This window comes from Phascolarctos cinereus, unplaced genomic scaffold (assembly GCF_003287225.1).
Source record: "Phascolarctos cinereus isolate Bilbo 61053 unplaced genomic scaffold, phaCin_HiC Scaffold_1;HRSCAF=81, whole genome shotgun sequence".
Classification (NCBI taxonomy): Eukaryota; Metazoa; Chordata; class Mammalia; order Diprotodontia; family Phascolarctidae; genus Phascolarctos; species Phascolarctos cinereus.
The window spans coordinates 264,304,305-264,318,625 of record NW_027555514.1 but is presented as its reverse complement, the minus strand read 5'-3'; the positions used below and the strand labels follow the sequence as shown (position 1 = coordinate 264,318,625).

Sequence of the window (14,321 nt, the reverse complement as noted above, 5' to 3'; positions counted from 1 at the left end):
ATATATCCATATTATATATACACACATGTATTTTCGATATATGTACACACACGTATACGCACACGCATAAGTATCTACAATAACACATAACATGCATACGTAGATGAGCCCTACACAGGATGCGTGTATATGTGTACATATGTGCATGTGTGTATTTATACATACATGCATATATAGTATGAGTGTAGATGCACATATGTGTATGCACATATGTCTACACACATGCATGTACATACATATTCATTTTATTTTTGTATTTATTTAATGTTTGTATGATTATATTTACATTTTTATTTTATATTGTTTATATACATTTTAGAAACTGACTTTGGAAGCTCTTATGAAATTATTTTGCAAATATTTAATTGCTTCCCTTTCATTTGGTAAAGCAACTAGATTGAATAATGTTTCATCTAGTATTTGCTTACTTTTCTTAAGCACATGGATTTTTGGTTAATAGTGAGAGAGAAAAGGACATGCTCTTCCTCCCCTTGTTTCTTTAAATACCCAAGTGTAGTAGTTAAGAGCTCTGGCCTGGAGTTGGGAAGAGCTGAATTCGAATATGGCCTTGGATATTTACAAGCTGTGAGACCATGGGCAAGTCACCTAACATCTCCTGCCTCAGTTTCCTCAAGTGTAAAATAGGGATCATAATAGCACCTACCTCATAGGGTTGTTGGGCAGGTAGGTGGCACAGTGGACAGAGTGCTGAACCTGGACCCAAGTAGACCTGAGTTCAAATCCAGTCTCAGTCACTTGCTAGCTGTGTGACCCTAGGCAAATCACTTAACTCTGTTTACCTCAGTTTCCTCATCTGTAAAATGAGCTAGAGAAGGAAATGGCAAACCACTTCAGTATCTTTGCCAAGAAAACCCGAAATGGGGTGGACAAGAATTGGATGTGACTGAAAAACAACTGAGCAACATAGAATTGTTGTAAATTAAATGAGATAATAGTTATGAAGTGCTTAGACACATATTAGACACTTAATAAACCCTGTTCCTTTTTCCCTTGCGCTAAATCCTATGGCCAAGCAACCTTTGATCTGAGATTTGCTGAATGTAACAGGAAACCCCTGATGTGAGAAATCTCTTGAATAACAAAAATGTCAATTATTTGGTCTCTAAGTCCAACGGGAGATATATGGGAAATACTTGCTGGGGGTCAATGGTTAATAATTGTCAAACGTGGTGTTTGAACATTCATTTTTTTCACTCTTAGCTCAACATTGACTACTTCCAGAGGATAATAACTAATTTCCTTTTCTCAAAAAGGAAATCACCAGGTAAAGGCCTCTAGAACAGGCGGGAAATATTGTTTTTAACAGGTAGCAGTTATTGACTTTTTTTTTGGCTGGGCAATAGGTTGAAATGACTTGCCCAGGGTCACACAGCTAGTGAGTGTCAAGTGTCTAAGGCCGGCATTGAACTCAGGTACTCCTGACTCCAGGGCTGGTGCTCTATCCCACCATGCCACCTCGCTGCCTAGTCATGGACTTTTTAATGACAAATTTGTTAGTGTGGGAGGTAAAAAGGAGGATAAGCTAAGCCTGGGGTCTTTACCTTCAGGAAGTTGGGGTGATCACCTTTAGCACACGGGAAGTACAATGGGTGACTCTCCCTAACTACTTAATAAATGGATGTTGGTTGGTGGAATCCAATCAAATTGATGGTAGTATCAGTAGTGATCACTTGGTTATATCTCAGTTATTGTATCTGAGGGAAAAGCCTGCCTTACACAGTATTTTCCTGGCTTGTTGTAAGTTTCTATAAGGCCTACTTAATTATAGAAGCAAAAGACAATTAGTTGTTTAATAACTACTTTGTAGAATTCACAATTGAAATTCAGTCAGTAAGAGCCTACACTGGCTGTGAGGTCAGACATTGGCCTTGCCCTCAGGAGTTTAAAATCAAGATTAGTCGTGAAGATTTGTTGAACTGGAAGTTGTGGTTAGTTTGTTAATACCATGATTATATGAAGAGTACTTTGAACATAAAATGAAAGTCAGAAAAGGATTTTTAGTTTGGAAAAAACAATTCATTGTATTTAAAAAAAATTCAAGTCATGCCAACATTTTTCAAATTTAATAGTATTTTATTTTTTCCAATTACATGTAAAGGGCATTTTCAACATTCATTCTTTTGAAAGATTTTGAGTGCCCAATTTTTCTTCCTCCCTCCCTTCCCTCCCCCTCCCCAAGATAGTAAGCAATCATCAAAGTGTTGTAAGTTACACATGTACATCATGTAAAACATTTCCACGTTAGTCATGTTGTGAAAGAAGAAATAGGACAAAAGGAAAAGAACCAAAAAATGAGAATAGTATTCTTCAATCTGCATTCAACTCCATCAGTTCTTTCTCTGGATGTGGATAGCATTTTTCTCTTTATACTTTTAAACGTTAAAACGTATTAGGGTGATGGAAATATCTGTTAAGAGAATTTGTCCACTATTTTGTTGATGAATGTCATGAATGAACATGAACATAATGCTAAGACTGTTGATGAGAAAGGAACTGTTTTGGGAAATCAAAATGCTAGAAGATTTCGTTTTTTGTTGTTTTGTACTTTGGTGGTTTGACCTGGATTCTGTCCTGCTTTGTGAACGAATGAATAAAACATTTATGAAGCCCTTACTTACGAACTGTATAGCACTATGTATGCACTGGGGATAGTGCCAGAAAAGTAAGACAGTTCCTGCTAGGAGCTTACATTTTAATGGGAGAAACAAAATAATATGGAAAGTGTAGGCTGCAGGTCATATGCTCTTCTCTTCTTCTTCTTCTTCTTCTTCTTCTTCTTCTTCTTCTTCTTCTTCTTCTTCTTCTCCTTCTTCTTCTTCTTCTCCTTCTTCTTCTTCTTCTTCTCCTCTTCTTCTTCTTCTTCTTCTTCTTCTTCTTCTTCTTCTTCTTCTCCTTCTTCTTCTTCTTCTTCTTCTCTCCCTCTTTCTCCTTCTCTCTCTTTCTTTGGCAATTGGGTTTAAGGGACTTTCCCAGCTAGTAAGTGTAAGAGGTCGGATTTGAACTCAGATCCTCCTGACTCCAGGGCTGGTGCTCTATCCACTGTGACCGGTTATATATTTTCTAACTATGTGACCTTGCACCAGTCACTTCATCTGTATGGATAAAACGAGTGGATTGGACGAAATCACCTCTAAGGTTATGTTATATCTTTAGATCTGTAATCCTGATGTCCTGGAAGGAGGGATACTGTATCTGTGTATCTGCCTCAGAAGAGCCAGCAAAATGGTGCCATGGATAAAGTGCTGGACTTGGAGTCTGGAAGAGCAGAGGTTACACTTGCCAGCTTAATTCTAGTGCCTCCCCTCTGTTGATTATTTCTTCTTTACTCCATACATAGCTTGTTTGTGCCAATTTATTTGCATATTGCCTTCTCTATTAGATGGTGAGCTCCTTGAGGGTAGGGACTATCTTTTGCCTCTCTTTGTATCACTAGTGCTTAGCACAGTGCCTGGCACATAGTAGGTGCTTAATAAATGTTTATTGACCAATCTACTGACTTCCCCACTCAGCCTTAGTTTCTTCATCTGTAAAATGGGAATTATAGCAGAGTTGTGGGGACACATGAGAATTAATGTCTGTAGCTTTGTGAACCTTGAAAGCGCTGCACCAATTGTGAGCTATTGTCTTTATTAAAATTTACTTTCTTTCTTTCTTTCTTTCTAGAAACTAAGAAGCCACCTCTGGCTCCCAAGCCCAAGTTTTTGGTAGGAAGTAAGCCTGTACCGCCTCCCATTGCACCCAAACCAGATGTTGTGATTTCGAATGTCCTCCTTTCAACAAAGACCTCAAAACCCACCATCGCCCCCAAGCCAAAAGTCCCAAAGGGCTCGCCGGTTCCTGACACTAGGCTGTCCCCCTCCAGGAAAAGCGTTGTTCCCCTGGAGGAACATAAGCAGGAATCATTAGAACACTCGGACAAGCTTAAATGTCAGAATGGAGATGACAAGAGATCGCCTTATATCCTACCAGTATGTCTGTCGAATACCGAGTGTATCCATGACTGTGGGAGTGGAGACAATTCGTGTGTTAAACACATTGTTTTAGAGCGTCTGGAAACACTTGAAAACTTAGAAGACATCAACATTGGGGACCCTCTGTCAGTTCCAAAAGCTAAGAAAAAGTGTGATGCTCATAGCGAAAAAGTGGGGAACAGGAACCAAGTAGGTTTAAAAGCTAGCCTTCTGGAAGAGAAACTGAAAGACGCCGTTTTTACACCCCCTGGGTCCTCCCCTGCAGCTTCCCCTTTGAAGCACAGACCTACCAACAGTCTGGAAATGGACGGGAGCTGTGATGCCAATGGGGACTTAAATGTCGATATTGCAACTTTATCACAGTCTCTTTCTGGTTTTGATGAAGTCCACAGAACCATAACTACCACGTAAAGTTTCCTGGGGATGGTATCCAAATCCTTGAGACCAGTCAGGATTGTCCAGAAGTCAGCATTAACGGTGTTTGCTCATCGGACCAGGAAGCTGTGGAAAATGATGGCGAGAGCAGTGTTCAGTTTCGAGAAGGAGAGAGTCAGAAATCAGAAGCTGAGGATGACACTCCCTCAGGAAAGGCCTTGGCACCACGTAACAAAAGCCTTCCAACCCCGAAGCCCAGAATGCCCCGGACTGCTCGTCTGATGCGGCAAGCGTATATAGATGCTCCAGGTGAAAGCCATGAAGAGCTAGGTAATTCACAGAGGGACTCCTCTCCTCCTATTGAACAACATGTGAAAAAATTAAATAAAAGCACTCCTCTGGGGACCAGCATTTTGTGTGACCACGAACCCGATGAAAAAGAAGAACAAGGAAGCAAGAGTGAATTGACTTCAGACTCTGGGAACAGAAAATGCGCAAATCTAACAGCTCTTGAAGGCCAAGATGTAGCTATTTGCCAGAATGCTGTGTCTCCCCAAACTTCTCACAAGGTTGAAAGAGTCGAAGATCGTCCATCTGCAGATCTTAGCTTCCACCCTGATGCTAACGTATCAACTCACGAGGACAGAAGGGCCAGTTTTATAAAATGTAATAAGCAGTCGATGAGTCTGCCAACACATTCGAAGCTGACTTACAGCCAACATTTGCCTGCCCCCAATTCCCTGTGTGGCTCCCCTTTTAAAACTGACAAAGAGACTACTATCAGTGATGAAAATCCCATAAAAATTGCCCCCCAAAAACCTCAGAGGCACAGCTTGCCAGCTGCTGGACGTCTTAAAAAAGCTGCCTCTGAGGAACTCTTAGAAAATAGTTCCTATCCTTGTGATGAAGAGAGGAGCTCAGAGGGGATACTGGACAAATCTTGTCTTAGGCATTTGGCCGCCAAAGAGCGTGGTATGTCTTCTTCCTTTGACATGCCAAAACTTATCAAAACTTCAGAAAAACCAGTATGGAAATTACCTCATCCTATTCTGCCCTTTCCAGGGAATCCAGAATCTTTTAAGTCTGCCAACTTGTCTTCCAACGGTCAGTCCTTCCCTTCCCGTACCAAGCCTAGAGCCAAGTCATTGTCGGCCATGGACATGGACAGATGCAATAAACCTTGTAAAGACCCTCAAAAGAAAACTTCTTTGAAGAAGTTGCTCAACATGAAATTGTCCATCTGTTTTATGAAGAGTGACTTTCAGAAGTTCTTGTCAAAGGGTAGCCAGGTTGGAGAGATGGCTCCCGGTCGTCCTTCCGGTAGGGAAAGCAGAGGAATTGATAACAGTCAGCAGGTAGATGAAAAGAGGGGCAAACCAGTTAAGGCATATTCTGCAGAAACACACAGCCCAGCCTCCCACAAGAAGAGGAGGATGTATCAAAGTCAGGTAGACCTCCTTAATGGTCCCAAGGCTGAATCTTTGGATGACCAGATGCTCTCCAGGGAAACACCATCAACTCCTTTTAATTCTGGAGTAAGTAACAGTGTCCCAGAGTATGAAAACATATGTCGCTATGAGGAAGCCCCAGAATATGAGAATTTGCCGTTTACCTTGGCTACACATAGGACTCCAGATTCTAAATGGCAAAATCCTAACACCGTGGAAGACAGTGATGCAAATGTATATGAGATAGAAGATCCATATCTAACCTCAAGTAGCCAACTCCAGGAAGCATCAGGACCTCTGCATTCCAGGTAAAAAAAAATTGACCTTCAGTTTAACTATTATTCTTCTTATTATTGTTCTGGTCATTTTGTTTTGTCTTTGTGCTAAATTGATCTTGGATATAAATGGTCCAGGGACAGTGTATTATCCTATTTATATTTGATGTCTGATGAGCTGTTACACAGGTGGATAAAATGGTTTTGGCAATTGAATATAAGGGGAAGGGAATAAGCATTTATATAGCACCTACTAAGTGCTTTTACAAATATTGTCTCATTAGATCCTCACACCACCTCTGTGAGGTAAATGCTGTTATCTTCATTTGGAAACTGAGGTAAATGAGGTTAAGTGACTTGCCCAGGGTCACACAGTTAGTAGTGTGTTCAGAGGTAATATCTGAACTCAGTCTTCTTGACTCCAAAGCTTGTCTGTTAGAACAACATGGCATTTGTGAGAGTTTAGGATTTTGGGCTTTTGTTTGGGGAGAGGACTGAGGACAGGAGCTATGATTTCTTGGGTGAAGAAATTCCCCTTGTCAAAGCAGATGAGCACCTTCTCTGTAACTGAGTTGCTTGGAATAGCTTTTTGTTAGAGGCTGACCTCCAGCCCAGGCCTTCCCCGATTCCCCATGGCTATCTCTCCTGGTCACAATTGACATTATTGTTGTTGTTGTTGTCTGAGATGCAGTGTGAGTGTCAGAGAGGCAAGGGGAGGGACCCTGTAAGTTCAAGGTGCCTTCCATGTGTACAGCATGATTCAGTAAGTTGGGGCTTTGTGATTTGGTGGGTGCATTGCCACAGCAGAGCCATTTATGGTTATAGAATCAGAGATCTAGACTCACTAAACACCCTTTCAAAGGCTGTCGGGTTCAACCCCCTCATCTTACTGATGAAAAATCAGAGTCACCAAGAAGGTAAATGTTTTGCCTCGGGCCACACGGCCCTTCAAGTGTCTGAAGTGGGGTTGTTCTTGGCTCCAGTTCCAGCTGTCTGTCCACTACACAGAAAGAGCCAAAATGTGGGCCACTCCTGGGGACAGCCTGAACCAGAGTCAAGTGTAAATGGGAAATATTTTAAAATTTTTATTTTTTTTTTATTAATTTATTTTGATTTATCAATAATCACTTCCATAAGCTTTTGACTTTTAAATTTTTCTCCCCCTCCTCATCCTTTACCCCCTCAGATGGCGCATAATCTGATATGGGATATGTATACATACATATATATATACACACACACATAATGTTCCTATTCAACATATTTTCATATTAGTGATGTTGTAAGGAAGAATTAGAACTGATAGGAGGAACCACCAGAAAGAGGAAACAAAATACAACAGAAGAAAAGAAATAGCAAATAGTATGCTTTGATCTGCATTCAAACTCCATAGTTCTCTCTTTGGATGTGGTTAGCATTTTCCATCATGAGATCTTTGGAGATGTCTTAGATCCTTGCATTGCTGAGAAGGGCTAAGTCTATTAATGGTAGTCATCTCACAATGTGGCTTTTACTGTGTACAACATTCTCCTGGTTATGCTCACTTCAGCATCAGTCCATACAACTCTTTCCAGGTTTTTCTGACATCTGCCTGCTCACCATTTCTTACAGTGCAATAGTATTCCATTGCATTCATATACCACAACTTGTTCACCCATTCCCCAATGGATGGGCATTCCCTCAATTTCCAATTCTTTGCCACCACAAAAAGAGCTGCTAGAAATATTTTTGTGCATGTAGGTTCTTTTCCCATTTTTATAATCTCTTTGGGATACAGCCCTAGAAGTGCTATTGCTGGGTCAAAGGGTATGTACATTTTTATAGCCCTTTGGGCATAGTTCCAAATTGCTCTCCAAAATGGTTGGATCATTTCACAACTCTACCAACAATGCATTAGTGTTCCCATTTTCCCACGTCTTCTCCAACATTTATCGTTTTCCTGTTTTATCAGGCGCTGGCCAATCTGATAGGGGTGACGTGGTACCTCAAAGTTGTTTTGATTTGCATTTCCCTAATCAATAGTGATTTAGAGCATTTTTTTCATATGAGTATAGATGGCTTTAATTTCTTCTTCTGAGAATTGCCTGTTCATATCCTTTGACCATTTATCAATTGAGGAATGACTTGTATTCTTATAGATTTGACTTAGTTCTCTATATATTTTAGAAATGAGGCCCTTATCAGAGACGCTGGTTATAAAAATTCTTTCCCAGTTTTCTGCCAGCCTCCTAATCTTGGTTGTATTGGCTTTGTTTGTGCAAAAACTTTTCAATTTAATATAATCAAAATTATGTATTTTACATTTCATAATGTTCTCTATCTCCTGTTTGGTCATGAAGTTGGTCATGAATTCTTCTGTTCTGTTATGGATTCTTCATAAATCTGACAGGTAAACTATTCATTGCTCTCCCAGTTTGCTTATAATATCAGCCTTTATATCTAAATTATGAACCCATTTTGACTTTGTTTTGGTATATGGTGTAAGATTTTGGTCTATGCCTAGTTTCTGCCATACTCTTTTCCAGTTTTCCCAGCAGTCTTTGTCAAAGAGTGAGTCCTAATCTCAGAAGTTGAAGTCTTTGGGTTTATCAAATAGTAGATTACTATAGTCATTGACTACTGTGTCTTCCATACCTAAACTATTCCACTGACCCACCATTCTATTTCTTAGCCAGTACCAAGTAGTTTTGATGATCGCTCCTTTATAATAATACAATTTAAGATCTGGAACGGCTAGGTCACCTTCCCCTGCATTTCTTTTCATTAGTTCCCTTGATATTCTGGACCTTTTGTTCTTCCAAATGAATCTTGTTATTATTTTTTCTAACTCTATAAAATAATTTTTTGGCAGTTTGATTGATATGGCACTGAATAAGTAAATTAACTTAGGTAGAATTGTCATTTTTATTATATTAGCTCGGCCTACCCATGAGCAACTGATGTTTTTCCAGTTATTTAGATCTGGCTTTATTTGTGTGAAAAGTGTTTTGTAATTGTGTTCGTATAGTTGCTGGGTTTGTTTCGGTAGGTGAACTCCTAAATATTTTATAATGTCTATAGTAACTTTAAATGGACTCTCTCTTTCTATCTCTTGCTGTTGGGCTTTGTTGGTAATATGTAGAAATGCACAATAATTTTCAAGAAAATAAGTTCACAGATCCCAGATTAAGAGCCTCTGCCTTTCTTGGTGAGATTCTGAAAAGTTAAGTGACTTGCCCATTGTCAGCTGGTTAACGCTGTCAGAATTTGAATCCAGAATTTCCTGACTCTTAGTTTAGCATTTTATCTATAATACTATTACATATAGTAATTATCTAGAATGTGTTTGTTATTAATGAAAAAAAAATCAGCAAGGGAAAACAAGCCTGGAAGTCCGAGCAAACACGATAACCACTCTGGGCTGCTTCCTTTTTTTTCTTCTCTTAAGCACCCCTTCCCCCAAAGTATTCTATTGTGTGGCAGATCTGTTGGTTTTTATTTGACAAGAGTTACGAGGCCCTCTTTGTAATTACTGTTCTTTTAGGTGGGGGATTAGGGGATGCTAACATGTCACCCATGTAGTGTCTGGAAGGCCTTAAGATATCCACACTTTTTGGTGGTCATATTATTTTATGGAGTTTTAGCTGACATGCTAAAGTCTATGTCCATAATTTCCTTGACCTTCTAAAGACTTGTCAGGGTATTGCTGATCTCTCATGACATCCCTTTGTTCTCTCTCCACATGCTTCCTTAGAAATTTCTGGCTGATTTTGCCTTTTTTCTCTCTGTCTGATTCCTCTTTTTTATATTCCATTCTGTCCTTGGAAATCTAGAGAACATTGCTACCAGGCACAGATATGGTGAGAGTTCATCGTTGCCTGTTTAGTATGGTGGCCCTAAAGAGTGCCTGGTTTCCTCTAAGTCCCAACTAAAATCCCATCTTTTACTGGAAGCTTTTCCCATCCATTCTTAATTCTAGTGCTCCCCCCCCGCCAGTTATTTTCAATTTATCCTGTATGTAGCTTGCTTTATATACGTTTGTTTGCATGTTGTCTCCGCCATTCGATAGTAAGCTCCTTGAGGGCAGGGACTGTCTTGCCTCTTTTTGTACCCACAGGACTTAGCACAGTGCCTTGCACACAGGAGGTGCTTAATAAATGTATGTTTATTGATTGCTGGAATGAAGTATCTGAACCTATGTCTTCCTCCCTCCAAGCCCAGCATTCTCTTCACTACCTTTTGCTACCGCTGGAGTCAAATACCAACACCTCTGTTTGTCATTTCAAGCCTGCACCCGTTCTTTCCTTTCCAGTCATCTTACACACATAATTCCTTTCCCTGTGTCCCAAGGCTGAGCCCAACTGGCCATTGGGTTATTCTTCTCAGTTGACCTGCCGTCTCCTGTCTCTGCCTTTTTGACCAGCTCTGTCTGCCATGCCTGGAATCCTTTCTTCCTCTCTTTCCATGTCTTGGAATCTTTGGTTTCTTTCAAGGCTCATGCACCATTTGCTGTAGGAAACCTTTCCTGATATCTGTTTAGAATATATCCACATAATTTAACCTTTTCTTGATGATTTACAATCATCTTTTTATAAATCGATTGTATTTTATGTTTATTTGGTTAATTTGCCCCAAATGGGACCACTCAACAACAACAAAGTTGAGGTGTTGACAAGATTCTATTGTTGACCTGATGCTTTGAATCAAATCAAATTATTTGATTTTAATTTAATGAACTTCCTCATTTTTAATCAATTTCTTAATTGCTTTTTTATTTCTTAATTTCTTATTGCATTTCTTAAGCACCTACTGTGTGCTTATAATGCATGTATATAGTGCATCATAGAGCTTATAGGGTCTTGCAGAGGTGCAAGGAGAGAACAAAAGGAGGGTAGGAACACTTATTAAGTGCCTGCTGTGTGCCTGCCAGTGCAAAGTGCTTTGCAGATATTATCTCATTTGCTGAGACCATCTAGTCTAAGCTTCTCATTTTGTAGAAGGGGAAATGAAGTGATTTGCCTCTGGGTCACACAGGGAATAAGCATGCTAAATAACTAATAACTAAATAAATAAATAATAGGTAATCCCTATGCTAAGCATGGGGTTAAGTTACATTGTTGATTTTGATTTCACTCTAACTCCAGGATTTTTTTTTTACCTTCAAAAAATTTCATATTTTATTTTGTAAAAACACTTGGAGAAATGATTAGGGTTCCCCCCCCTCCATTTCAATACCTGATGATATGTGAGGGTCTGACTGACTTTAATCTTCCCCTTTTAGTCTCTTGTAGTCCTATTAATGGCTAACTTTAATGGGAGTGAAGTAGAAAGGTCACAAGATTTGGAGCTACTCAGTCTGCCAGTTGAGTGGCTTTGGGCAAGTCATTTAACCTGTCTGTATCTAAGTTTCTTATCTTGAAAATGGTGATGATAGTAGCTATCCCTTAGGATGTGAGAGTCATAAAGGAGAAGGATTCTCTTGGTCTAGTCTGGGTAAGAGCAGTCTGTCCCAGTAATGTCTCGGTGAGGGGACAAAAACAAGAGTAGAGAAGGGGGTCAGGACAGACTAAAAATGAGGTGGGGCTGGGCAGACAGACTGGCACTCTGAAAACGGGGAGACCTGGGGAACATGGCCTAAGGTGGGCCCAGGTCAACCATGGAGTATCTTGAGAGGTTTGAGTCTTTCAGTAAATGAACTTTTTTTTCAATGTCACTCATTCACTGCCCCTTCTGTTTGTTTTCCCTAAGAAGTGTCAGCTGTGGATAGCTCTCCACCTCCGGAATGGAGTCCCTTTATGGGAAACAGCCGTGTTTGTGTGGTAGCAGACCCTAAATAGGGAGAGATAAGCCCAGCATCTGTGATTGCCCCTGTGTATGTTCCGTCCACTGATAGAGATAACCGTTGTCTCTGTCTTAGTGGTTGAAGGGCTCTTAATCTGGGACCTGTGTTTTTAAAAAATATTTTAATAACCATATTTCAGTGTGATCGGTTTCCATTCTAATCCTCATGTTTTACTTTGTGTATTTAAAAACATGATTCTGAGAAGGCTTCCCCAGACATAACACCAAAAAAGATTAAGAAATTCCTGCTCTGGGCTTGGTATGATGAAATGGACGTGCCTTAGTTACCAGCAGCTCAAACATCTATCTCATCCTTTCCACTAAAGCCCTGTTCCTTGCCCCTCCTCCCCGCTGGGATGGGTAGTATTAATTCAGCTTAACCACCATCAGAATGCTTGCTGTTCAGGCCCTGGAGGAGAAGCTAAGATGCATTGCTCTTATCTTTTCCTGTTGTTGGTTATCAAGACAGTATTTCCCAAGGCTTCACTGTTCTGTGACTTAATGTAGTTTCTTTGCAGGTATTATTCCATTTTGAAATTGAAATGATGAAAAAGTCTGTTTTGAAAGCACGGAAGGAATGCTTCTCCAAATTGGGTGGGGTTTTTTAATGTCATCATTCATCAAAAAGGCAGCTGTTAATAGTAATTCTTGCATTGTTATTCTGTCTTGAGATGGGTTTTTTTTTTAATGCCAAATTGGTTCTTTTTATTTATCTTTAAGACTGGGGTCACCCTGGCCACGCACAGGCTAATCCCACTTCTGATCACTTGGCCCTTCTTAGGCAGTCTGGTGCTCCCTCCTCCTGCTTCCTAGCCCACCCCTAGTCTCCAGGGTCTCCCCACATTGGTGCCTGCCCCTGCTTAGATGCCTGATCAGCTTAGCCCCACCACAGCTCAGAACTCCTGAGCTCCAGGAAATCCTCAGCCTCCATTACTGAAAGAATGGTAGAGAAAGACAATTAAAGTTGGTGGGTGACTCCTAGTTGGCATTGTCGTAAAAGGGGATCAGGTCCCCTGTGGGTTGGTCTAGAAGTGACGTGAGGTCTCCTCCAATTCTGGTGTCCTGTGATTCTGTGACATTGATCCCATGTAGTAATAGGCAATCATCCTAGAGCTTATAGGGTCCCAGGTGCACAGCTGCAAGGGCAGAACAAGAGGAGGGAAGGAACATTTGTTAAATGCCTACCGTGTACCTGCCCCTGTGCAAAGTGCTTTGCAGGTATTATCTCATTTGCAGAGACCATGCAGTTTAAACCTCTCATTTTGTAGAAGGGGAAATGGAGGGCTGGGGAAATGAATTGATTTGCCCCCCGGGTCAGGGGCATAAGCATCAGAGGCAAGTTTTAATCCCTCCTTGCCTTCTCTCTGGAGTTCTTTTAAAAAAAAAAAAGGAACATCAGCAACTTAAATGAAAATATTCTTGCTGGGGGGGCAGCTAGGTGGTACAGTGGATAGAGCTCTGGCCTTGGAGTCAGGAGGACCTGAGTTCAAATCGGACCTCAGACACTTGACACTTGATAGCTGTGTGACCCTGGGCAAGTCACTTAACCCCATTGCCTAGCCAGAAAAAAAATAAGAAAATATTCTTGCTGATAAAACAAAACTCTCCAGTTCTTATCGCCCTGGCCCAATTTCTGGAGAGCCTAAGTGGAAACTCCATCTGTTAATCTGTTTGGAGGGTGGTCTCCTGATTATCTAATGACTTCTTTGGAAATTAAAAAGGGCTGTGGTTTGTACTGATGACAAGGCCTAGAGTGCTGCTGAGCTCTGCTTAGGGTGCAACAGTGCCGTATTTATTTAATGAATGCTCTCCTAGTAACTGGTGCATCCTGTCCTCTTACTTGAGGCTTTCAGCATCCTGCCTGTCTTTGAGATGGCTTCTTCACCCAAGCCTGGGGACACGCTTTCTCTTCTTCCCAGGGTTTCCTCTCTGAAGCATACAAAATCTGGGATGGAAGGCTCGTAGAAGGCCTTAGAGATGGAGGGGACCGCTGGGCTCATCTGGTCCAATCCCCTGCTGTTGTTGTTTGCCCTTCCTTCTCTAAGACGACCAGTGACATCGTGAGGTGATGTCTTGATTTGGCATGAATTGCATCTAAGTGAGTCAGAGCTGTGCAGAGTTGTCAGCCTCATTCTGTCCTCCAGAGACACATCTGAGTCCAAAGGCAAGACAGATGTCAAGATGACTGGAGGTGGCCCAGGTCCCCGACCCCCACCCCTCTACAGGTGAAGAAACTGAGGCCTTAATAGATGAAGTTACTTGTCCCAAGTTACACAAATAATGAGCTAATGAAGAGCCAATATTAAAAACAAAAATGTTTCCTGACTCCAAATAGAGCAACCTTTCCACATTGAAGTCAGAATTATAAATGATCATATACATCCGGCTATGTATATGTGTGTATGTATACC

The 14,321-nt window shown here is 40.8% G+C and overlaps 1 protein-coding gene across 1 annotated transcript in view; it reads left to right on the top strand.

Moving 5' to 3' along the window:
* Positions 1-14,321, top strand: part of FGD6 (FYVE, RhoGEF and PH domain containing 6) — a 181,341-nt gene that overhangs the window by 6,790 nt on the left and 160,230 nt on the right. Inside the window, 2 exon segments of the mRNA XM_021006466.2 lie at positions 3,685-4,374; positions 4,377-6,123. Coding sequence (XP_020862125.1) covers positions 3,685-4,374; positions 4,377-6,123 — 2,437 coding nt within the window.